The sequence below is a fragment of the Drosophila suzukii genome, unplaced genomic scaffold, assembly GCF_043229965.1.
Source record: "Drosophila suzukii unplaced genomic scaffold, CBGP_Dsuzu_IsoJpt1.0 scf_6, whole genome shotgun sequence".
Classification (NCBI taxonomy): domain Eukaryota; kingdom Metazoa; phylum Arthropoda; class Insecta; order Diptera; family Drosophilidae; genus Drosophila; species Drosophila suzukii.
In genome coordinates, this window is record NW_027255938.1 from 1813256 (window position 1) to 1839805 (window position 26550).

Consider the following 26550-nt stretch of genomic DNA (forward strand, 5'->3'; position numbering starts at 1 on the left):
TTCGAATATCCATGTGGAATGCCAACGGCGTTTCACGGCACAAACTTGAAATAAGTGAATTCCTCACAGAAACGCACCTTACAAGTAAATACATCTACCAAATAAGGGGATAGACTTCGTACACTGATCACCCGGATTGTAAAACCCAGGGAACGCAACAATCACCACTTTCACCAGACGTTTGCAACAAATTATTTGCAAGCTACATCTACAATCAGGCAACGACAGTATAACTATCGCCGCTTTCTACTGCCCACCACGCTTTAAAAAACCGGAAGGGCAATTCTTGGACTTCTACAATTCACTCGGAGATCGCTTTGTAGCAGGAGGAGACTTTAATGCGAAGCACACGCATAGTGGCTCACGACTCGTGACCCCCAAAGGAAGGCAACTATATAAAGCAATCGTAAACATGAGGAACAAACTCGAGTGTGTCTCCCCTGGCAGCCCTACATACTACTGGCCAGCTGACCCCAGAAAGGTTCCGGACTTAACTGACTTCGCTGTGAGAAGGATCATCCCAAGAAATCTAATACGCGCGAAATCTCTTTTGGACTTATCATCGGACCACTCGCCGGTCTTAATACCTCTTCTTCAAAGCCCAAAAATAATCAAGCACCTCTACAGGCTGACGTCGTAAATTCTACATTGATCTAACTCCACAGCTCAACACCAAGAATGACATCGATGCCATGGACTCCGTACTCGTGGCAGCAGCCTCAACCCCACAAGAGACGACTGTACGTTGCAATCAATACAAAACTAATCTGAAAATCGAAAAACTTATTTGGGAAAAACGACGTCTACGACGCGCATAACAATCCAGCAGATCACCGCATCCACAGAAACTTTTTGACGAAGTCACCCGCAGACTCACTAAAACCCTAAAGCAAGAAGAACTTGCGTAGTGCCGCTAATTTAGGAAATTATCGCCGACCAGTACAAAGCAGCCCTTGTGGAGAGGTTATCTAGCTCTTTGAAAGAAACAGTCACTCCGACTTTGAACTCCCCGGTTACTGGGGCCCGACGACGCCGAAACCTTTGCTCAACACCTACGAAATGTATTTCAATCAAACTCCGCCCAAACTCTTTCGATCTACCGTCGCTTCGCCCTGAAATTGCAAGAGCCGATTTTCTTTCGGTGGGTGGTGGTGGTGGGACGGTGAGGACTTAATAACCCCAAAAATGATAATTGAACTTCCAAACTGTGCAGTAGATTTTATATGCAAGCTATTTAACGGGATCACAAAACTTGGGTACTTCCTAAAAAAAATGAATGTCATAATGATACCGAAGCCTGGGAAAGACCATACATTTCCCTTATCGTACAGGCCAATAAGCTTATTATCGTGCTTGTCCAAGTTATTAAAAAAATGGCTTCTCACGCGCATAGCACCATATCTAACAGCACACAATATAATCCCGGCACATAAATTCGGGTACCGGGAAAGGCACGGAACTATCGAGCAGGTCACCCGGATAACATCAGAAGTTCGTACAGCCTTTGAACATCGGGAATATTGTAGTGCGATATTCCTCGATATCATCCAAGCATTTGACCGAGTTTGGCTTAAAGGCCTTATGCATAAAAACATAACATTACTGCCAGAAAACAATAATAAGTTACTTGAACTGCACCTCTACTACAGAGTTTTCGATGTGAGATTCAATGCAACAACATCCAACCAGTACCGTTAAAGATATATTCTGTATATCCTGTACACACCAGATATTCCTACAAACGAAAGGCTAATTACGTCCAAATTTGCTCACGACACCGCAATCCTGATCCGCTTTAGATGCCCAAATAGAGCAACAGTTAAAGGTCAAATCAAAATTAATGAACAAAAGTTCATTCATCAGTAAACATATAACGTTTACCCTTAACTGACAATCGTGAACCCCGCTAACTTTGAACAGTATCCACATACCACAAGCCAACGATGTAACATCCCTTTAGTTCCAAAAAAAAAGTTTCACTTGTGAATCACCTTGTGAATCCCGTGGGACATGTCCTCTTGCACAAGTGAAGAACAAGTGACGCTCCATATAGAAAATTGTATGGGATGTCCGCATTTTCACAAGTGAAAATTCAAATGAAAATTTTTTGAAGTCCCACGGGATTTCACTTGTTCCTTATACTCATTTTTCGTATGGCGTGTGACGTGCCGGTGACATGTCCCAGGTGAAATCACTTGTGAAAATTAAATTTTTTCCATGAGTTTTCACTTATGAAATCACTTGCAAGTGACACGTCCCAAGTGAAATCACTTGTGAAAATCAGAATTTTTCACATGAGTTTTTACTTATAGAATTTGAAATACATAAATTTGTATATACTTTTAAATATATTTTAATTAAATAATGTTATTTAGGTGTTTTGTTAAAGGACAATTATTGTTAGTAAGCCTAATTTTATGTTACGTTAATTTGCTTTTTACATTGGTCATCGCCTTCCTTAAACCTTTGTCCGGGTCCTCCGAATCCATGGCCAACGCTCCTGATAAAAATTATGGTCATATGCTTAAAAAATGCGTTTTATTTGTTTATTTGCATATTTACCTTTTAGAGCTGTGTTTCACCCTTTGCAGGATTTTTATTGGCGCAAAACATTTCATCATCCACTTTCGGCTAACGGAACCCATTGAATACCTCAATACTTTAAACTAAGATCAATGCACAACATCTTCAACTTAATGTAACACTTACCTGACTTTATTATTTTCACTTTAAAAAACGAAAGAAGTAAATTTGCTGCGCACAATTTAAATGGCTTGCTTCCCTTTTAATAACTCAATAAGAAAGAACCAAGTATTCCTCTCACCCCTTTACATGATTTCTTTTAATTTCTCTTCGCTGTAGGCGGTTGCCACTGCACCTATACCCTTTCAAAAGCGAAAAATATCCGACAACATAATTTTTACTTTTTTGAGTAAAAAATACAAAATGAATTTTTTAAAAATGGTACTATTAAAATGTTTTATATATTTAAATAAATTTTAACGAACTTAATTTCTATAACTTAACTAAAAAATTATATTGTAATATTAATGTATAATACGTAAGCATAACATTAAAAGTAAATTCAATTAACTTAATTTTACTATAATCAAATAATTTACTTTTATAAAACAGTATTAGTTGTTTTTTTCGATGTACAATAATGCTCCTAAAATATTAGGGCACTCACATGTCGCTGCGCCACGAAAATTTTTCCGCCGAAACATTAGTCGCTAGCCCAACATAACGGAGAGACTCAAAAGAAATAACGGACCTGCCGAAATTTGTCTCTGAGAGCGCCGAGTGCAGGCAAATTATAAGACAAAGAAAGAGAGGGAAGCTCCGAATATCTGCCTCTCTTTGTTGCACGATCGTTTTTATAGGCAGTCTTCTACGCTGCGCCGACTTCTCTGGTGACGTCAACAGCGGCACAGCGTTTTAGGCACAAAAAAAAAACAAAAAAGCTTTTTGCCTTGAGCCATGGCACCGCGTCTCTACTGCAGAACTGAAGGGATATCTCGGCGTCCACCTCGACAGACGTCTAACCTGGAGGAATGCAAGAAAGTACATATCAAACTTAGAGCTAGCAGCCTACAGTGGATAATCAATTCTTGATCACCCCTGTGTCTGGACCTCAAGGTTCTGCTCTACAATTCCACTCTTAATCCCATTTGGACTTACGGATCCCAGCTTTGGGGAAACGCCAGCAACAGCAACATTGATATTATACAGCGCTCACAATCAAAAATATTGCGAATAATAACTGGGGCACTTTGGTATATTCGGAACGAAAACATCCACAGGGATCTTGGCAAACCGCCGGTTAAAGATGACATATCAAAGCAGAGAGCGGTTAATTATAAGAAACTTACACTCCACCCAAACAATCACGCAAGAAATCTAAAACGGGACTCGAACAGAACCCGTGTACTTCGAAGCGATCTACCATCCCAGCAATAATTACCAGGGCCATTTGGTCTACAGTCAGTCTACATGACTCACTTTTTGTTAGTCTCATTAAATGGAAAACTCAATAAACAAAGTAAAAGGACAAACAATTTAAGTTTTATAAAATCAAAATCACGGCTAATCATTACTGATGACTTTTTTTTTCTACTCATTAATAACGATTAATTGTGTGAGTTTTATAATAAAAGTCAACAAAGAATCATTACTTTTAGGGAAAAAACAAGGAAGAACGCTATAGTCGAGTGCCCCGACTATCAGATACCCATTAGTCAGATAAAAAGACAAAAGGGAAATGGAGATATGCAAGCAGTAAAGCGAGACTGAAATGCGCCACCTACCCCTGATCACAAAATATGTGATTATGTGGACGGTAGACAGATTTAAGCGTTATGAGCGTTAGAGTGGGCGTGGCAAACTTTTTTGAGTCAATCGAAAGGTGTTGACGAGACTAATACATTTTAGTTACAATTTTTTTTCTATCATGAAAATTGTAGGCGCCACAGGTTCGGGCGGTTTGTGGGCGTTAGAGTGGGCGTAGCAAACTTTTTGACAGGACTGATACATTTTAGTTAACATTTTGTATCTAGCATAAAAATTCTGGGCGCCACAGGTTTGTCCGGTTTGTGGATCTAAATCTGAAATCCAAATTCTCTATCTTTGATAGTTTCCGAGATATCCGCAATCATACTTACGATTTTTTGAAGTTTGTGGGCGTAAAAGTGGGCGTGGCAAACTTTTTTTTTGGTTCAATCAATAGGTATTGATGAGAACATTACATTTCAGTTAAAATTTTTACTCTGCCATCAAAACTGTAGGAGGCACAGTTTTGTGCGGTTTGTCGGCCTTAGAGTGGGCGTGGCACGCTGGTGAAATAAACTTGCTCTGCGCAGGAATCTCAGGAATCTGCATGCCAATGCCCAATAGCCTAGCTCTTATAGTTTCCGAGATCTCAGCGTTCATCCGGACGGACAGACTGACGGACAGACGGGCATGGCTAGATCGACTCGGCTAGTGATCCTGATCAAGAATATATGTACTTTATGGGGTCGGAATCGCTTCCTTCTGCCTGTTACATACTTTCCGACGAATCTAGTATACCTTTTTACTCTACGAGTAACGGGTATAAAAAGAAGAAAGGAAGTTAACTTCGGCAAGCCGAACTTTGTATACCCTTGCAGTTATAATTATTAAATTTAGTTCGAAATTCTTAAAAATACAAAAATTCATATTCCCAATAGTATAAGATAATATGTCAAAAAACACCGAAGCTATAATTTGTTTCATTTTATTTTCACACCAATTTTCCGATCGTTGATATGGCAGCTATATGATATAGTCCTTCGATTTTGATAAAATGAAATTCGAAATTCAAAAGTAATTAAAAAATGTTATTTCCAAGCGTAGGAGCGTATATGTTAAAAACACCAAAGATATAATTTAAAAAAAATATTTTTTCCGATTATTTCAAGGGAGCTATAAGATATAGTAGTCCGACCCGGCTGGTTCCGACTTATACACTCCTGCAAAGAAAGAAGACATTTGGGAAAGTTTCAGCCGGATAGCTTTAAAACTGAGAGACTAGTTTGCGTAGACACGGACGGACATGGCAAGATCGACTCGTCTCGACTCGATGATGATCAGGAATATATATACTTTATGAGGTCGGAAACGTCTCCTTCACTGCGTTGCAAACTTCTGACTGAAATCATAATACCCTCTGCAAGGGTATACAAATTAGAAATAATAATTATAGTTTGAACGGTTGTTGGATAATTCGCATAGAGCATAGAGTAATGAACTATATAGAGGCGCCAATTGCTCTGCCGCTCTCTTTAGATAATGAGGCTATGATGCCACCTAGGCGAAAAATGCTTATTTCCCCTCTTTTTGACAAGTTCGATCGAACTTGTAGTTCCTTCCCACCTCATTCTGCACCGCTCTTGCTCACTGTTTTGTTTTTGTTTTTAATCGAAATCCCTATTGCTGTTGCTTCGCACCTAAGTTAGCTTCAAACTTGGCCTTGAATTGGCTCTTAGCAGAGGTTGGGCAGAGGTTCGGGCAGAGCAATTGAAACCTCTATATAGATTCTTACTCTATGCATAGAGTAAGAGTCTATATAGAGACACAACTTGCTCTTGCGCACTCTTTGGAGACTTTGCCAATGACGCCACCCAGGCAAAAAACGATAATTTCCCTAGTTTTTAAAATGTTCGATGTGACCTTGTAATTTATTCCCGTGCTGAGTTTTATTTATTTATTTTATTTTATTTTAACAAATTAAGGCTAGTATATAATAATAACATTAATATTTGAAAAAGAAGGAACGCTGGAAGCTAAAGTCCTTCGGCCCGATAGTTTTATATTTTTATATATCAGCATCGCTTTGTTTTGTTTTTGTATTGGAACTTCACCACTATTGCTGTTGTTTCGCACATGTTGGGCGTGTCGAAAAATCTAAGTAAGCTTCGAACTTGACCTTGAATTGGCTCACAGCCGAGGTTCGGGCAGAGCAAATGGTGTCTCTATAAAGATTCTTAAGCCTAGTACTCAGATCGACGAAAACCGCGAGCTAACCATAGGAGTGAGCGAGAGGCAAATACCCGGCTAACGTTTTTCGTCGGGCCTGTTTTTCAGCGCGGTACTCAGATGAGCTAAGGAAATACCAGAAAAAAACCCAGATTCCAAAGTCCAAAGAATAAGAAATTTAATCTTTGGCGGTGTTCGTGCAAAGGCGATGTGGAAACCAAAATTTAAAAATGGAAGGAAAACCCCAAAGTCGGATGCAGGGTGTTAGAGTAGATGAAATAGGACGCCAAATCCAAGCTTATGCCCTTTATTGTGGGATTTCTCCGCCAGGAAGCAATTCCACAAAAAGGGCAAATTCGCAAATAGTTGAAGTGCTGGAGGAGATCCACTAGAGAATCCCAGTGGGAAGGAACATGCCGAGTAGGTCTTCGATCTCTACATGGACATCCTGCCGGGCGCGTCCTCACAAAGAAATTAAGATCTGGCCAAAATAATTTGGTTGCGTTGTACTAATAGAAGTATCTTTTTAGCAGAACCACCAGTAATACAATCTCCGACGACCTCTCCAATAGGACTTCGGACACCACCACCACCAGCTACTTCTATAAGGAGGAGGAAAATAGGGCGCTCGCTAAGGAACAGTTGGAGAAGCCATAGCCAGCCACTGCCAGGATGCTGGGCGGCTTCCTGCAGCATCAGCGGATCAACCCCGTTCTCCCACTTCCTCAAGGTCCAATATGCCTATTGGGACTCGGAGCTGTACTGCGGTGGAGGGGGAAAGATGGCGAAGCATCCGTGGGACGAGAAGGAAGCTTTAAACTACTAATTTACATAAATGAAAACAATCGTTAAACATTTCATTTATTTGTATTTAAATTTCTTTGTGTACCAACAGACTCCTTCTTATTAAATTTCTCCTTTTGATTTGTTTTCCGTTTGGGAACAACCCCAGCTGCTTGACAGTGAGACCATGCTACATGCATTGCGGGTGAACTTTGAAAACTTCGGTCACACTACAAAGAATAAGATTTTTCGACTAATGAAACTCTTAGCCGATCTAAATACTAGGCTTTACTCTATACAATTTGAGAGAAATAAATGCCATCTTGTTCTTCCTTTCTTGCGCCCCATTCTCATGGTCAAGTTTGCAGCATCACTTTTCATATTATCAATTTATGATACTTATCGAGCAGTATCGATTAGCGCCGAGTTCAAATACAAATAATTAAAAATTAGAGGCAATTGGCTTTTGACTTAAAATTATTCATTATTCCACCAAAATTGGGAAAAACTCAACACTTTCATTTCCGTATTTTCTAAGCTTGTTTCAAGAACTTGTTGCTTTTAATTAAAGTGCAAACATCAACCAATTACAAATAATATAGATATACTTAATGGTCATTCTATACAGATTTTCCTGATTTTTCACATACTGTAGAATAGTCTGTTCAGACAAAGGGCATAGAGTAATAATGTATAGAGGCGTCATCTGCTCTGCCGCTCTCTTTAGATAACGAGGCTATGATGCCACCTAGGCGAAAAATGCTTATTTCCCCTCTTTTTGACAAGTTCGATCGAACTTGTAATTCGTTCCCACCTCATTCTGCACCGCTCCTGCTCACTGTTTTGTTTTTGTTTTTAATCGAAATCCCTATTGCTGTTGCTTCGCACCTAAGTTAGCTTCAAACTTGGCCTTGAATTGGCTCTTAGCAGAGGTTGGGCAGAGGTTCGGGCAGAGCAATTGAAACCTCTATATAGATTCTTACTCTATGCAAAGGGTTGTCTGCATTCCTAATAAAGTATTTCAGTATTTTTTCTGAATTTATATAATTACTGTGCAAGTCGTTGAGATGTTTTTGTGATATACTTTTGGCTTAATGACCCTGTGGAAAGAAAATTTGTTGAATTTGAATAGCAATAGTTAATTCGGTTAAAAAGCAGAGGTGTCTAGAACCACAGACAATGAAAACTGTCTTGTCTACCTCTGTGGCAAAGTATTTCTGCCCAAATAAAAATTTTCGCTAAAGAACTCCGTACGATTTGCAGGGACATCCATCCCAAAACTGGCCAAAACGATTAAAATAAAAATCTATGTAATTAAAGATACATAAGCGAGGAAGGAGTAATATATGCGTTCAAGGGTCCAGAATGATATAAGTTGTTGAAGTTCGAAGGGCGTAACTTTTACGAGATGGTTGTGTTCTCTCAATAGTTATAATTCCATTTTTACAACGCGTGCACGAACTGAGCAAAGGTGTTCTCCATTTCAGACGAATTCTTTCGAGTTGGACTGGGCTCAAGATTAATTATTGCCTAATTCAATTGACACATTTTCGGTCATTTAAAGTGACTGATTCCATATACTCATTTCCGAAACCACACTATGTCCCAACATGTAAGTAAGAAATAAAAGGTAGCAACTTTGCCTTTTACCAAATTATATAATAACGTTATAAAATGTGAAAGCTTAGACACCATCGATTGGTAGGTCGCTTAAAAGGTTCCTTTCGCTTTGTGGAATAAAGTTGTTTACGCCTGTCTGTAAGCGACCATTCTTTCAATTTCTTGTTTGACTATTCGAAAGCTTCGGCGTTCAAAATGCGTGAAATGTGCTTCCACTAAGAGGATCAGTTTAGCGATGTCATTTTCGGTCGAAGCGGTTGACCTTTTTTAATTTTTAGCAACTTATGGCTCTATTGTTGACAGTTTAAATTAAACCAAAATATAAAAATATGAAACCAAAAATAAAATGATCGGACACATCAAAAAGTTTAAGGAAATATTTGACATAAGTCTGTGAAACAATCAAAATTTGTTCTTAAAACAAAATGCCGGAAGAAGTCAAACTACAATGTCGATATCGAAATCGTTCTGCGGAATGACTGTCATACATATTTATATTCTCAGTTACACACATTTTGATCTAGTGACAAAATTTCGCCTATGCGCATGATTATAATAAATGTAGATTTCGCTACATTTCCCAAATGTGCAATGCATTCAGGCTATAAAATAAAAAAAAAATTTTTTTATATTGGGGCGAGTCAAACGTAAATATACCATAAAAATACCGACGACTTCGCGACTATATGTAAATAACAGAGACTACCCCGTAAAAGCCTTGTTACCTTCTCTCCGGTTTCATATCCATACTTATTACTCCAAAATATCAATTTCTAGACCGTTAAATTAAAATAATTTTTAAAGATGTGTCAGGCTGAGGTGCAATTTCTGCTTTAAGAAAAATCGAAGTAAACCTCATATCTCGACTATAGTGTAAACGGGGCCTAATTTTTTTTACTTCTCCACGGTCACATTATATAGAACAAACTTAAAATGAGGCGTTTAAATAATTTATTTACTTTTATCATGGCCATAACCGCGTTTTTTTTCGGTAGCTTCATAACGAAGATACTCAGTCCTGCAGACCAATGTCCAGCACATACCATTGGACGCATCCAATTGGAGCCGCATCCGAATGTGTTTCTCGTGGTGTTGGTGCTTAGTCCACCACGCAATGCTGATCAAAGGAACGCCATGCGAAGCACCTGGCTCCGAACTGCTAGACAACCCCTCCATCAGCAGTATTATCCTGAAGAGCTGATTTTTCTTCCAACCTACAGCTCTAATGGCCACTTGCAGGTGGAGTTAGTTGAGCAACAGGCAAATCGCCTGAGGCAGTATAAGGATTGGCAGAAAAGAATGATGACAAAGGATCTCCCAAGGACTCAAAGGCTTATTAAAGTGAAGCACGTGTTTGCCATTGGTACTTGGAATATAAGCAGTTCCATGCAAGCGGACCTAGTGAAGGAGCAAAATCAACACAACGATCTAATAATGCTGCAACGACATAACGACACATACGGCAATCTTACAAAAAAACTTATCCAGGCCCTGGATTTTTTGAGACACCACTACGATTTCTCATATGTCATCAAAGTGGACGACGATACCTTCGTTAAGCTGAACAGTTTGCTCAATGATCTTGTCTCCTATGATCGAAAGTTACTTCGCAAAAGGTCGGAGTACGGTCAATATCCCTTACCACAGCTATATTGGGGATACTTTAATGGTCGAGCCACAATTAAAAGGAAAGGCCTTTGGAAAGAGTCTAATTATTTTCTTAGCAAAAACTACCTGCCTTATGCATTAGGCGGTGGTTACGTTTTATCTCGAGAACTCTGTGAGTATATTGCCGACAGTTCCCAACTGCTCACACCTTATGTGTCCGAGGATGTCTCGGTCGGAACTTGGCTGGCTCCACTACGACATGTCTATCGCTGGCACGATCCTAGATTCGATACTGGGTACATGCCCCGCAAATGTCAGCCCTATCATATGGTGTTGCACAAACGCAGTCTAGAAATGATGGCCGATATATACGATGGTAAACTCTGCAGTGGCACTGGTTCAAGCTCGTTATCAGAATACTTTTACGATTGGAAAAAAGCAACTGAAAAATGTTGTGATAGCTTAGTGGTATAGCTGTCGTGGAAACTTTTAGAACGATGGACTATAAACTAGTTTATTCGCTTACCTGTGCTTAATCAACCACTCCAACCGGTCGTCATTTTCAATAAGACTAGCTACCACAATGTCCTTGGGGGCCACAATATAAAAGCGATTCTCTTCGATTATGCTGCCCAGACTATAGTCGTTTACGGTGTAGTCCTCGAAGCCCCGCAAAGTCAAACTATCTGTACAGATCTCTTCGCTATTATTCACTTTGTATTCAATAACGCACAACACAGGACGCAGAGCTTTGAAAGAAGGGCTCCTTTCTTTGCGATAGCCAAGGACTACTAATTGTTTGGCAGTTAGTGGAGCAAGTCCACAAATGTAGAAAGTAGTTTGAAGTGTTGAGACTGCAATAATAAAATAACTATTAAATTTTGAAAGTCCAAGTAAGTGTCACATTAATCACCTGGATCCACTATGTAACCAGGCAGATTACTAGCTGAAGTTTCGACAGAATTTTTCTTGCTAATTTCGCAAATTCGTATAGTGTCTACCCAGCCGATTAACAGAGTATACTCGTTGGACCATCGTAGATGACAGTGATAGTTTTCTAGGCACTCCTGGGCAGGAACCTCCCATTTAATTAACCCAAGCGAACATCTGCCTTTTAAATCGTAGACACGGACACCTAAGTGACTCGCCCAAGCAACCAAGTTGCCATGCCAGCAGATCGACAGAACATTGCCTTCGACTGAGCATAGCTCAGTTGCTTTAAGATTCTTAAGGAGATTTCGGTCGTACAAGACGAGTTTGTCATCGCCTAAGTAAGACTCGTTTTTTCGATAAATCGATAAATTTGATAAATCTACCTACCCACTATGAATCGCCTATGGCGAGCCCTAGGATCGGGGTCCAAAGCAACGGCCTTTATAAATTTGCCAAAACTTAAATCCATATTATTATCGCAGTTAAAAAAACCGGTTATTTTCACCTGCGAAATAAGAAGTTAGTCTTTATTAGCCATCGTTAAGCTTAGGACTCACTTTCCCGTCGTCGGAGCATGTGGCCACACACTCGCCCTTAGGACCTACGTCAATAGAGTTAACTGCAACCTGATGGTGGCGGTCGGTATTGCTCAGATTCGAATTGACAGAGTTTCCTTGATGGTCAAATAAATAGACGCGCCCTCGGAAAGTGCCAAATATAAGAAACTAAATACAATATAAGAAAATACAATTCTATGTATGTCAAGAACACCTTTAAATGTACAGCAGCGCAGGTAATGACATCAGCGTTAAGTAAGTTTTTCAAATCGTTTGCAAGACGTTGGTACTTAAATTTGGGCTCCACTTCCTCCTCTTCTATACTATCAGTACCAGAATACTAAATAAAATAAATAATTTATAAGTATAGAGGCATTTTTTTCTAAGACAAAATAAAATATACCAAACTAACCGGAAAAGGTTTAGCCATTTCAAAAAATAAATCCGGTGCGGGGGTTGGTGGTTTGGTAAAATGGTTTTTCAATGATCAAATATTCTTGATTATTTGACTATTAAGATCTTCATTAATTAGGCCAAAAAAATATGTACATGGCAGTGTTACCGCACTGATAACGATATACAAATATTTCAGCCGAAAAGTGAATACCATTTCAGTTTCAAGAAATACTATTTAAAAATATTTTAATAGTCTCTGCACACTTGCAATTTTGTGTGGGTAGCTGTTCATACCCTGCAACCAGTCATCTGTAAATCATCGAAAGTTCATCATGAAATTTAATGGCATTATCATGGACATGTCCTAGGCTGTCATTAATGACAAATTCATCCATTTTTAGTTGACAAGTCGTTGACAAAAACTTGGTTTTATCATCAAAATCTCATCGACTGACCATCGAACCTCCATAAACATTATATTCGAAAATGAAAATTAGAGAGAGAGAGTTGATTTGACACGATTGTCGAATGAGAGCGTCGGCTCGGCCGAAGTTGAAATCAGCACATTGTTGTCCTATTAATGACATGTAAAACTGCAGTTCATCCATGTGTGTATGCTAACTGCTGGTGTACACTGTACGTGTTGAAGCATATATCCAGCAGAGTAATATTTACTCCTCTTTAAAATCGGTTATAATTTATATTTTTAGTTCTTAGCTAATTAATAATGTTTCGCACTAAGCCTAGTACGACATAGTATCGACGAAAGCCTTAGGAGTGAGCGAGTGGCAATCACTTTTCGTCCGGTCTGTTTTTCATAAGTACTTTATAAGCTATTGCCAGGATTCTGGGCGTCTTCCTGCAGCATCAGCGTAACAACCCCGTCCCCAATCCGTATCCCACTTACTAAAGGCACATGTTGGCAAATTACGAATCGGAGCTGGACTGCAGATGGCGCTTGCTCCGTGGGACAAGAAGTAAGCTTTAAGCTACCATTTTTCATAAACAAATACATCCTTTGAAAATTCCATTTACTTATATTTCTTTGTGCACCCTTACTTTTTTTTTTAAATCGTCAACATAACAAGCTGAAAACTTTGGTCACATTACAGAGAATAACATTATTCGACTAGTGAAACTTTTAGTCGATTTGAGTATTAAGCCTAGTACTCAGAAAAATCTTATTCTTTGTAGTGTGACCGATGTTTTCGAAGTTCACCCGCAATGCATGTGGCATGGTCTTACTGTCATGCAGCTGGGCTTGTTGCCAAACGGAAAAAAATCAATTTTAGCAATTTAAAAAAGAAGAGGTGCACAAAATATAAATAAATTAAATGTTCAACGAATGTTTTTTTTAATGTAAATTACAAGTTTAAGGCTTCCTTTGGTGGTAATGGCTCCTCCAGCTGTCCCTTAGCGGGCGACCTTACTTTCTCTTCCCTATAGAAGCCGGCGCGTCCTCCATCTCCGCTTTAGTTGTCAAGTCCCATGTTCCTTCCCACTGGGATTCTCTAGTGGATCTCCTCCAGCGCTTCAACTATTCTGCGAATTCGCCTCGTTGTGGTATTGCTTCCTGTCGGTCAAGTCCCACAATAATGGGCAACAGCTTGGATTAGGCGTCCTTTTTCATCTGCACTGACCTCCTTTAGCCGTTTTTGGTGATTTTCTTCCATTTTTCATTTTTAAATTCCCCACCGCTTCTGCACGAATACCGCCAAAGATTAAATTTCTTATTCTTTGGGCCGCGGCTAACGGCATTCATCGAAAATTCACTCGCGAAATCTGGTATTTTTTCTGGTATTTCCTTAGCACATCTGAGTACCGCGCTGAAAAACAGACCTGACGAAAACCTTTAGCCACCTGTTTGCCTCTCGCTCACTCCTATAGTTAGCTCGCGGTTTTCGTCGATGTGAGTACTAGGCTTTAGGCTTTTACTCATAATGAAAATAAAATATTACATATTTTTACTTCTGAAAAGCCTAGGACTCACAACGACGAAAACCGCGAGCTAACCATAGGAGTGAGCGAGAGGCAAATACGCAGCTAACGTTTTTCGTCGGGTCTGTTTTTCAGCGGGGTACTCAGATGAGCTAAGGAAATACCAGAAAAAATACCATATTTAGCGAGTGAATTTCGATGAACGACGAGCTGGGTGTTAGAGTGTGCGTGGCAATTTTTTTTTGAATAATCGATAGGTACTGACGAGACCAATACATTTCAGTTAAAATTTTTTATCTAGCATGAAAATTGTGGGCGTCACAGGTTTTCGCGGTTTGTGGGCGTCAAAGTGGGCGTGGCAAACTTTTTTTTTGGGCAATTGATAGGTATTGATGAGAACAATACATTTCAGTTAAAATTATTAATCTAGCATCAAAACTGTAGGAGCCACAGTTTTGGGCGGTTTGTGGGCGTTAGAGTGGGCGTGGCACTCTGCTGAAACAAACTTGCGCTGCGCGCCAAATCTCAATAGACTAGCTCCCATAGTTTCCGAGATCTCAGCGTTAATCCAGACAGACAGACAGACGGACAGACGGACATGGCTAGATCGACTCGGCTAGTGATCCTGATCAAGAATATAAATACTTTATGGGGTCGGAAACGCTTCCTTCTGCCTGTTAATACTTTCCGACGAATCTAGTATACTTTTTTACTCTACGAGTAACGGGTATAAAAATGGAAGAAAAAACCCAAAAACGGCTTAAGGAGGTTAGTACAGATTAAAAAGGACTCCTAATCCAAGATGTTGCCCATTATTGTGGGAAATGACCAACAGGAAGTAATACCAAAACGGGGCAGATGCGCAGAATAGTTGAAGTGCTGGAGGAGATGCACTAGAGAATACCAGTGGGAAGGAATATGGGACATCGCTCGATCTCCGACGAGCTCTCCATTAAGGACTACACCTCCACCAGCTTTTTGGCAGCTAAAGCGGATATGGAGGACGCGCCAGTTTCTATAGGGAGGAGGAAATAATGTTGCCCGCTAAGGGACAGCTGGAGGAGCCATTACCAGCCATTACCAGGATGCTGGGCGACTTCATGTAGCATCAGGCGGGACAACCCCGTTCACAATTCGGCTCCCACTTCCTCAAGGTTGGGACTCGGATGGACTACAGATGGCGCTGGAAACATGGTAGAGCATCCGTGGGACTAGAAGGAAGCCCTAAACCTATAAAATACGTTAATAAATACATTCGTTGAACATTTAATTTATTATACCCGTTACTCGTAGAGGAAAAGGGTCTACTAGATTCGTCGGAAAGTATGTAACAATTAGGTTTAGTATGGGGGTAGCTGCAGAAGAGTCCCTCGCTGCAGTCCTCAATCAGTAGCCGGTTGAATTAGGTTTAGTATGGGGGAAGCTGCAGAAGAGTCTCTCGCTGCAGTCTTCAATCAGTAGCCGGTTGGCCGATGGTCAAAATTGATGTGATCTCTGGAAATTATAATTGTCCAGCCTTCTTCGCAGCAGCTCTCGATTAGCTGCCGGTAGTCGGTTGATTAGCTTCTCATTAACTGAAGAGTTATGAAGATTACGCTGGAAGGGTAACTGCCCTCCGTTCGCTGCTGGCCTAGAGACTCAGTCAGTGTTTATGTAATAAGAAGTTATATGGCGGTTGCCGAAGTTATTTCAGAATGAACTTGTGTTCTTTATTCTTTGAATGTTGAAAATTAACTGAGCTTCATAACGGCCACTCCAATGGGCAGTGCTTGCCGGCTATGCATGAGCTTGCGGCCAGACGCTGTGTCAGGAGTTTGGCCGGAGCGAACTTTTGGGCGAGCGGTTAATGCCGTCGCTCTGCTGAGTTAGTTAACTACTCCCCCCGTCAGGAGTAAGGCCGCCCTCGGCCGACCCTATTTGGGCGATCACTTCTACTATCTGGGCCGCAGATCTCCGATATGACTCGCCGATAAGTTAAGCCGACGCAGATCAACGCGCAGCATATGCTCCATAGTAATATTCAGGGAGGGCGAGCTAGCTACTCCTGGGGCCCTTTTTTGGACCATGTCATGGTTGACATAACGGGTTTCATTAACCACTCTCTGGCACTCTCAGAAAAGGTGATGAGGTGCGTGCCTCGTATATGGATGTAAGTGGCATTATCCACACTCACACGGGCCAGAGGACCGTTTACAATAATGATGCCTTCATCTACATAGGTAATGGGATGTAGATCGCTGTGCTGGATGTCACAATGCGCTATGGCCCCAGCGTGGAGCTCCTGGGGGCACGACCTTCTATGCGCCAGCTGGCAAAATGTAGCTCCAGATGTTACGGAGCAATTATTGACCGTGTGGATTTCTCCATCACAATCCGCTATGATCTTGTCCTCTAGCCTGAGCATCGTGTCGTGATGTGACACGGGGAAAATAGTGATTTTAATACACGCCGATTTGATTTTAGGGAATTTAATAATAAAATGCAATATGTTAATGGACTGTAATATTTTCACGGACGCAACGGACAATATGTCTTTGATGGGAGTACGTGTGGGCTCCTCCATCCACATACCTTCCAGGTCTGCATGGTCTAGTATGCTAGGGCTAACGATATTGACTTTAGCAAGCGCTATTGCCAGTAATAAATCTTGCAGCTCCATTGTAAGCATCCTATTTCGAGATAATAACATCTCATATAGATGCCCCGAGTTAATTTGGGCTTCTTTAGCCGACCTCAGAAGTTGATTGACAGTGGGGGAAATATTATTGATTTGGTCTTGAACCTTATTATTGATGCTTATCTGCCTATTGTTTGCATTAATTAACTGGAATTCATTAAGCTTAATTTTTTCGAAATCCTCTGCGTTCGGCGTTCCTGCCACTACCTTTAGCGCTGTTCCTAAGACGTCTAAACTTCTAGCTACTCTATGGTGGATGCTCAACGACTCGAGCAGGTCACGCAGGTGAGCGACATCGACGCTCAAAAGTTTCTGTATGTGTGACTGTGGAAACATGCTGGTCATGCCATTAGTTTCTTCCACCACGCGCCTATACTCTGAGAGATTCGCCGAGTGTGTGACGAATGCGAATTCTTCCCATACTAGAATTCGACCATCAATGATGGTAATATATTTAGCCTGTGAGTAGTCCGCGACGTGGGCCGATGTTAAGGTCAACAAGGATAACAGGGATATGGACGTAAACCTGTAATTTTTTTTGAAAAAACGTGATTTCTGTGCTGACACCCTCATGTTAGCATCGTGTAGGCTCTTAAGAACCCAGTCTACGTGCCGGATGTGGGCGTTTTCGTCTTCTGAAAAACGATAACATCATCTACGTAAATATAGCAGAATTTGCCGATCTGTTCTCGTAGAATATCATCAATGGTTCTCTGGAAGATGCTGGCAGCATTCTTCAACCCAAATGGTAGTCGGCGAAACTCATATTTCCCCCCATTTACGGAAAAGGAGGTTTTTTCGCGGTCGCGCTCTGCCAGTGTAATCTGGTGGTAGCCAGACTTCAAGTCTAGCGTTGTGAAGTACCTGGCCTTGCCTAAGTTTCCAAGTATCATAGAGATATTTGGCATAGGGGTAGCGATCGGGTATCGTCCTTTCGATCAATTTGCGAAAGTCTAACACCAGCCGCATTATTCGGTTGCCCGATTCGTCGACGCCCTTTTTATCTACCACCCATATTGGGTTATTGTAGGGGGATATCGACTTTTGAATTATGCCATTTTTCAGCAAATCTTGAATTTCGCTGTTGACGAAATCTGCCGCTCCCATTGGGTATGCGTTTCGACGGAAAGTTGTGATGAAAGTTCTGGTTCTGAAAGCAATTCAAAGGTTTATCCGTGGTTTCAATTGTGTGTGTTAGCGACATTTCACTGTGCATAGTGGCCGCACACGAATAAGCTTCTTCCTCCTCCACAACGTTAAGTTGCTGACTGGAGAGGGCATCTGCGATGAGGTTATCCTTGCCGGGCCTGTAAAAATGTTTAGCGCCGGACTCGTCAATGCGAGCTTTTCATTTTCGCATTCGGATTGGATTCCGACACTGCGAAAGTCAATGGTTGGTGGTCAGTAAAGATATTTATATCCTTGACTGCATAATTTGGCCAGTGCCCAAACTATGGCCAATAGCTCCCTTTCGTTGGTAGCATAATTAACCTCCCTGTCCTTTAAAGTCCTCGAGATCATATTAATAGGTCGTCCCTCTTGGGATAACACCGCGCCAATGCCATGTGCTGAGGCATCCGTCGTTAGATCGAACGCCTTTTTGAGGATGACATCCTCGGAAGCCAGAATGTTACGCAATTTTTGAAAAGCCAGCCGTTGCTGCTCATTAAGCTGCACCTGGATATTTTTTGATCTGTGCCTACTGACAGTTCCGCGACGTGGGCCGATGTTAAGGTCAACAGGGATAACAGGGATATGGACGTAAACCTGTAATTTTTGATGTAATGTAGTTTTTATTTGAAACAAAGTAGCCCACCACCAAACATAAAGACTAAAGCATGATTAAGCGTAATGATAACAAAAACTTATGCCAAGTGGCTAGGGGTAAAAAATAGTGAAAATAATAAAAAATGTACCAGACGAATGACAACATGGTTGTGTTTCGCCTACCTAAGGTTGTCCTTATGGACTACCCTCCCCTTAATGAGGACTTTAGTCCCCATGTCCGCTTCCACAGTTTTCTCCTCACATAACGGTGAAATCTTGTTGCCTAGCCTCCTGTTGGATTTTACCAGGACTTTGTCGCCAACCTTAAACACCCTTTGTTGTCGGGAAGAATTTTCCCTGGCTCTAAGCTTGTCTTGGGCCTGCCTAATCCTATCCTGAATTTCGAACTGTGGGTCACTCGATTGTGCCATATCCACTTCGGCTGGCCTCTTGTCGACGACCGAATGGATAGATTTGTTGTACCTGGCAGTGGCCAGCAAAATTAGCTCCACGGTGTCGCTAATGCCTTTTTTCAATTTTAAGGCATCTGGCGAGCTCCACTAGGGCATCTGTGTTCGAGATGCTAACGCCGAAGTGGTTTTCCAGCATGGTTAAAATAGTGTGCGAGTTCAATGACGGCCCATTGTCGCAATAGATGACTTTAGCTTTGGGGAAAACTTTTAAGAGTTGTAATAGGGCCGGTTTAAGATCCTCAATAATTCTAGATGGAATCGGCCGGACCATGGCAAATTTTGAAAATTTGTCAATGCACGTAAGGAAGTATTTTCTATCTGTGGAAAAAATGTCTATATGTAGCATTTCTCCTACCCGCGACGGGACTGGCGTTTCGCCGAGTTCTTGTTTCCTTGGGTGCCTGTCATACTTTGCCCTGGCACATGTCCTGCAGTTAGTGACGATTTCATTCGCCAACTTTGCCATTTTTGAAAAAGTAATACTCTGAGAGTACTTCTTTAACATTTTCCTGTGCCGATCCTGGGCCCTATTATGCTCAGCATTGAGGACTTCTCGCCTCTCAGCGACTGCAAAAATATCCTGTATCATCGCTAGCGTCTGCAAATCGCAATGAATGGCGTTTACGCCCTTAGGGACAATAATGTCTGCGAGCTCCTCTAGCAACGACTCCTTGCATACGAAGTTAACGTCATGAAGTTTCTTGTTTCCGAACAGCACGAAGGGGCGTTTCGACGGAAAGTTCTGATGAAAGTTCTGGTTCTGAAAGCAATTCAAAGGTTTATCCGTGGTTTCAATTGTGTGTGTTAGCGACATTTCACTGTGCATAGTGACCGCACACGAATAAGCTTCTTCTTCCTCCACAACGTTAAGTTGCTGACTGGAGAGGGCATCTGCGATGAGGTTATCCTTGCCGGGCATGTAAAAAATTTTAGCGCCGGACTCGTCAATGCGAGCTTTCCACCTTTTGATTTTCGCATTCGGATTGGATTCCGACACTGCGAAAGTTAATGGTTGGTGGTCAGTAAAGATATTTATATCCTTGACTGCATATAAATAATGGCGCAATTTGGTCAGTGCCCAAACTATGGCTAATAGCTCCCGTTCGTTGGTAGCATAATTAACCTCCCTGTCCTTTAAAGTCCTCGAGATCATAGTAATAGGTCGTCCCTCTTGGGATAACACCGCGCCAATGCCAAGTGCTGAGGCATCCGTCGTTAGATCGAACGCCTTTTTATAATCGGGGTACCTGAGGATGACATCCTCGGAAGCCAGAATGTTACGCAATTTTTGAAAAGCCAGCCGTTGCTGCTCATTAAGCTGCACCTGGATATTTTTTGATCTGTGCCTACTGACAGTTCCGTTTTCCCCTTTTAGAATGTCAGAAACGGGTCTAGCTATCCATGCAAAATCTTTAATAAAGCATCGATAATAGCTAGCCAGGCCTAAGAATGACCTGACCTCGAATACGTTTTTAGGTTCGGGGAATTCCTGAATGGCCCTAATTTTATCTGGGTCAGTAGTGGCACCATTGTTGGTGACAATGAATCCCAAAAAGGCAAACGCTTTTTTTGAAAAAACGTGATTTCTGTGCTGACACCCTCATCTTAGCATCCTGTAGGCTCTTAAGAACCCAGTCTACGTGCCGGATGTGGGCGTTTTCGTCTTCTGAAAAACGATAACATCATCTACGTAAATATAGCAGAATTTACCGATCTGGTCTCGTAGAATATCATCAATGGTTCTCTGGAAGATGCTGGCAGCATTCTTCAACCCAAATGGCAGTCGGCGAAACTCATATTTCCCCCCATTTACGGAAAAGGAGGTTTTTTAGCGGTCGCGCTCTGCCAGTGTAATCTGGTGGTAGCCAGACTTCAAGTCTAGCGTTGTGAAGTACCTGGCCTTGCCTAAGTTTCCAAGTATCATAGAGATATTTGGCATAGGGTAGCAATCGGGTATCGTCCTTTCGATCAATTTGCGAAAGTCTAACACCAGCCGCATTATTCGGTTGCCCGATTCGTCGACGCCCTTTTTATCTACCACCCATATTGGGTTATTGTAGGGGGATATCGACTTTTGAATTATGCCATTTTTCAGCAAATCTTGAATTTCGCTGTTGACGAAATCTGCCGCTCCCATTGGGTATGGGTAAAGTTTGGCATAAATGGGTTCCTCACTAATAGTTCTGATGGTGGCAACCACCGACGTGTTGAAAGGAAGGGCTTCGTTGGGGTTCGCGAAGGCTTTCTTCCTGTCGCGGAGCATTTTTACAAAAGCATCCCTAGCTAGAGGCGGTGCATCGGAGCAATCTACGTTAGTAAAATTGACATCGGTGCATGATTGAAATTCGACTTTTTCGACTTCGTTGCCCCATTTGAGGTGGCCGGAGGCTAGACAAAGTGATACCTCTGCCTGTTTTAACAGATCAAGACCACCAATAGCATCAAAGGAGGACAAATCAGGTAAGATGAAGAACGTGGCTTTCAAGTTAAATATTGTTACAAAGCATTTCTTTGTAATAGTGGTGGCGCCATGAATAGAATGGATTCTAAATGGCGATTCTACCGGGCGGACGCCTTTCAATCCCTCATATGGTCGGATAAAATTTTTACGCGCCCGTGTCTATGAGAAGCTTCATGTCAATCCTCGCTACTCTTCGTCTGATGACGGGTAGCTGGGATTTTCCCCTAAAAAATTAATGACGTCCGAGTCGTACTCGCAAATGGCGTCGTCGTTAATTTCTTGCGCCGCGCTACAAGCTGCGGTGGTGTATGTTTCTTCTGCATCGCCTGCGCTTTGCGCGACATGGTGAACCCTCTGTTTTTTATGTGGTTCGGATCGATCGGACGCGGCCTGCTTCCTATTTTGGTATGCCGGGGCCTGATATGGTTTAAGCATCCTGGACAGTGACGGGTCAACATCCATGGGTTCGGGAGTATTTCTTTGAAGTCTATCACTGCGTGGAGCAGAGTGTACTTGAGCTTTGTGCTGTTTATTGAAGTACGGATTTTTACTAGAACCTGGTTGCGGATTAGCATGAGGATTGGCCTGTTGGCGCTCTTGCGCCTTCGGAAATAGTTTTTTGTCTCTATCCTCCTGGCTTCTTGCAAAAGATGATGCAAAGGTGTACCTTTCATGGTTGGACTCCACTTCTTGAGTCAATGCAAGTGCTGATGGCATGTCCTTCGGCTTTTCCGAGAAGAGGACGTCGGTGAGACTGCGTTTTAGTCCAGAGGTAAATACGCGGAGGGCATCATCCCGGAATTTTTCGTATAAAACTTGTGCCGCCGAGGCTTCATATGACATAGTTGCCTTATTAGTGAGGAGGGTAAGCTTCCTTTCCACCTCGTCGTAATACTGTAGAAGCGAGAGTTTTCCCTGTCTGAGGGTACCCATCTCTTGCTCTATGACGTGCATTGTTCGCTTGTCACTGTATGTGAAATCGAGTCAATTTATAATCGCATCGAAGTTCAACACGGTGCCAAATGAAGATAGTACGGCATCGGCAGGGCCTCTAATCTTACTCCTAATATTAATAACCGCCTGGTAATTGCGTGAACTACCCTCGAAGTTCTTAAATATGTAATACGCGCCTACTGCTGCTTGCCGCCAGGAGACGTATGTCTCTTGGGTTCCCGCAAATTCGGGCAGGCACTTGACAGCGTCTAGCGGCTCATTACAAACTATGTCCCTGTTTATATCTATAGGTGCATAAACTTTAATCTGAGGGGCTACTGTTTGGGCGGGCGCGATTTGTATCGCCGCCACTTGGCTGGCCAGTTCAGGAATAGTCTGACGTAAATGATCTTCCCTACGCTGGCCGTCTGCGGCCGCTTCTTGTAGGGCATGGTTAACGGCAGCCTGTACGACCGCCTTTATTTGATCTGGGTGAAATGCCATATTATAGCTGCGGATGTGCTAGCGCTTACACTTTTCGGTGTAGAAGCTCTGGTCGGCCCTTCGGTCTCGGACTCAGAGTCGCTGTCGAACTGTTTGTTACTCCTATATTGCTGGAACGGGTCGCTCATATGGAGCTGTGTAAGCTAAATCGCAATAGCGAATTAATGTATGTTCAAGCAGTCTTGCCCATGGATATGGCGAGGGGGCTGCGGGGGTTGAGTCGCTGCTTGGTAACGAAGGAACAAAAAAATTACACAGTCGGGGGACCGTGGGGGCTAAGCTGCCGCTCTGATGGACAAAAAAGCGAAACTAACAAAATTGGAATACAAACGTCGGGGTGTCGAGTTCGAGTGTTGTAGTGGAGTGGGGAGCGATAAAAAGACAAGCCCAAGGTTGTTGCGAAGCTAACACAAAGAATTTCGGTGCAAGCAAAAAAAACAACTACATATAAAGGGTGAATTTAACGCACATAATTTATATGAGACAATGACAGTCGGCGCCAATATATCGAGTTTTTGGTCGTTGTAAACCGTGTTTTATACCTAAAAGTACGTTTGATTAGTGCGGTACACCTCAGGTTGCAGGTACGTACCACAGACGCGACAGGAAGGTGCTACCCAGCCAACAAACCACACTTCTACGCTTCTTCTACGCAAAGCCTGGCCAAGCTTGGTGGACAGAAGGGGGGGATCCTCACTCTCCCGCACACACACAGCAACGCCGCACTCCAGAGCGCCACATATATTTGGTGCTGCTCACAGCTTCCACAAGCCGCACACGCGCGGTTTTTCCGGCACAAGTAAACAACACCGATCAGCTGATCGCAGTGCTGGACAGCGCCGCTTTTAACCGCGAGCTTAACAGAGAGCTTAACAGAGAGCTTAACAGCGAGCTTAACAGCGAGCTTAACAGCGAGCTTAACAGCGAGCTTAACAGGGAGCTTAACAGCGAGCTTAACAGCGAGCTTAACAGCGAGCTTAACAGCGAGCTTAACAGCGAGCTTTCCCCGCCGAGCTCTACAGCGGCTAAGCGGGAGCTTCTACGAAGTCGGTTGCCCGGGAAATCAAAACTAAAATAAAACACACAAATTCTGAATCCTTACATCCAACCTAACCACTTCCGCCACTACATACAGGGGCAGATGAGCAAAAAGCCAAGTTACCGGCCAATTTCCAACCCCACCGCGATAGCGGCTCCAGCTCAAACGGGGCTCTGGGGACCGAGCCGGCGCGGTATAGCTCCCATCAGGCAGTAACCGGGGGAAATCCCGGCTCACCGAGGGACCTCCGACTAGTGCAGGCGATGGATAAGAAGAAATCGTCCGGACATGACGAGACCCAGGCTCTTGCAGTTGCAAGGGCAGAAGAAGAGCTGCTAAAGAAGTTTCAGATGATGAAACAGAAGGTGCAGCGGTCGCCAACGGGGATGGAGCAGGCTCCCGATGCCCACCCAGTGTCAGCGCCTCCCAAAGTGACTGGGCCAATGTTCAACTTCGGCAGTAACGAGGATGAGCAAACCACCCCGAAGAAAAGTCGGGAACCAACCAGCCCTGAAGAGGCGATCGATGGACCCAACAAGAAGCAGCGGGTGCAGAAAAGCGCCGCAGCTCTCACCGATGAGCTGGGCAAGATGCTCGACGAAATGATCGCGAAGTTCACGGACATAAAGAGCAACAACAAGAAGGTTGTCCGCCATGTCACACAGGCCACGATCGACTCATTGCATGCAATGAAGAAGCTGCAAAGCGAGATCAGTGCGACGCTGGATGAATCCCGAGCCAGGGGCCCAACCGCCAGCGCAACCCAGCAGACAACACCATCGCTTTCTGCCCCACGGCAAGAAGGCGAATGATCGTACGCAGACATGCTCAAGCTGGTCAAAACCGAGCCTACCCTTCAGGGGCTTAAGGATGGTGTGCAAGGCATACGCAGGACAGCCAATGGGAGTCTGCTACTTAAGATGCAGAAGCCCTCAGACCCAGCCACGCAGAAACTGCACACAGCCATCAAGTCCGCCTTCAGCGGCAAAGCCGAAGGGGCTATGCTGGAGGACACGGTGCAAGTGGAAATCCGCGACATGTACGAAATTAGCACCTTCGAGGAGGTATTACAGGCAATTTACGCTGAGGAGGAGTGCGACATCCTGGCGGGCGCTGCACCTAGGATGCGGAAGGCGTATGGCGGAACCCAAACGGCGACGGTCCACCTCAGACCTGAGCATGCGCAGCGGATCCTCGACAAGGTGAAAATCAGGGTTGGATGGGTCGTCTGCCGCATAAGACAGAAAACGGAGCCCAGGCGATGCTACAAATGCATGGGTTTAGGCCACATGTCTGCCAGATGCCCAGCGTCAGAGGCAATAGCCAAAAACACACAGCAATCCTGCTTCAGATGTGGCAATGATGGCCACAAGTATAAAACTTGTACCCAGGGCAAACCAAAATGCATCAACTGCACAAGAAGCGGAAAATCTGGAGGAGAGGCCGAACACTCGACCCTCAGCAGTGCGTGTCCTGAGTACCGGAGAGCCATGCACGATAAACAGAATGGGTTAGGTCCTAAAGCTAAACCTTAACCATTGCAGAGCGGCGCAGGACCTGCTAGCACAGACGGTCATCGAGCAGCAAGCTGAGGTGGCAATACTCAGCGAGCCCTACAAGGACAAGCATGAAGGCGTATGGCAACGTAGTTCGGACGGCAGAGCAGCAATATGGAGCTGCGGGCAGCCCCCTGAACACCTATCGCAAAGGGCTTCCAGGACGGGATACACCAGAGCGCAGATCAAAGGGATAAGATTCTACAGCTGCTACATACGTACACATTAGCGAGTTCAGAACAACAATGCAGGAGATCGCTGACGACGCACGCGGTAGGTCCCCAGTCCTCATCGCAGGTGATTTCAACGCATGGTCCAAAACATGGGGCAGCACTAGTACGACGCAGCGGGGAACCATCCTCCTTGAGGCAGTGGCTTCGCTAAACGTATGCCTACTCAACGAAGGTAATAGACCGACCTTCAGCAAGTCAGGTCGGGAGTTAACTATCGATCTGACCTTCGCTAGCCCTGAACTGGCACGCAACTGCGTATGGAGGGTGTCAGATATATACACCACGCCCTGATCATCACCCAGACAAGCCCCAGACTGCCCGCTCCAAGCAGCCGCCAAACAACCTACAAAGCGCATACCCTTAACACAGTGTCCCTCCTAGCACACATGGAAGGCGTCTGCGTTACAGGAGACACTAACAAATGCGCGAGGAACATAGCCGATAGAGTGAAGGCGGCGTGCTATGCGTCTATAGAAAAGGCCACGAAATGTGGAAACGGGCGAAGACCAGTACCATGGTGGAACGAGGAGATAGGCTGCGCGAGGAGAGACTGCCTTGCGGCCCGGCGCAGGTGTCA

General features: G+C 43.3%; 2 protein-coding genes across 11 annotated transcripts in view; one reads left to right on the forward strand and one right to left on the reverse strand.

The window, feature by feature from the left end:
* Nucleotides 1–12577, reverse strand: part of lt (vacuolar protein sorting-associated protein light) — a 62215-nt gene extending 49638 nt beyond the window's left edge. For 4 of the 10 annotated variants that reach the window (XR_011605787.1, XM_070999275.1, XM_070999278.1 and 1 more), the window contains exons 1-6: nt 12400–12575; nt 12211–12336; nt 11997–12164; nt 11827–11944; nt 11420–11773; nt 11033–11360 (exon numbers count right to left, since the gene is read on the reverse strand). Coding sequence is in view for 9 of the 10 variants with exons in the window: in XM_070999275.1 (XP_070855376.1) it covers nt 11033–11360; nt 11420–11773; nt 11827–11944; nt 11997–12164; nt 12211–12336; nt 12400–12426 (1121 nt within the window). In the remaining variant the exon portion in view is untranslated. Of the gene's footprint in view, nt 1–11032; nt 11361–11419; nt 11774–11826; nt 11945–11996; nt 12165–12210; nt 12337–12399 lie in introns of all 10 variants that reach the window. The other 6 variants (XM_070999274.1, XM_070999273.1, XM_070999279.1 and 3 more) reach the window with 6 other exon arrangements.
* On the forward strand, nt 9809–11399 carry beta3GalTII (beta-1,3-galactosyltransferase 6). Its single transcript, XM_070999282.1, has one exon. The coding sequence runs from the start codon at nt 9832–9834 to the stop codon at nt 10978–10980; it is 1149 nt and encodes a 382-aa protein (XP_070855383.1). The 5' UTR covers nt 9809–9831; the 3' UTR covers nt 10981–11399.
* Nucleotides 12578–26550: the final 13973 nt, after the last annotated feature.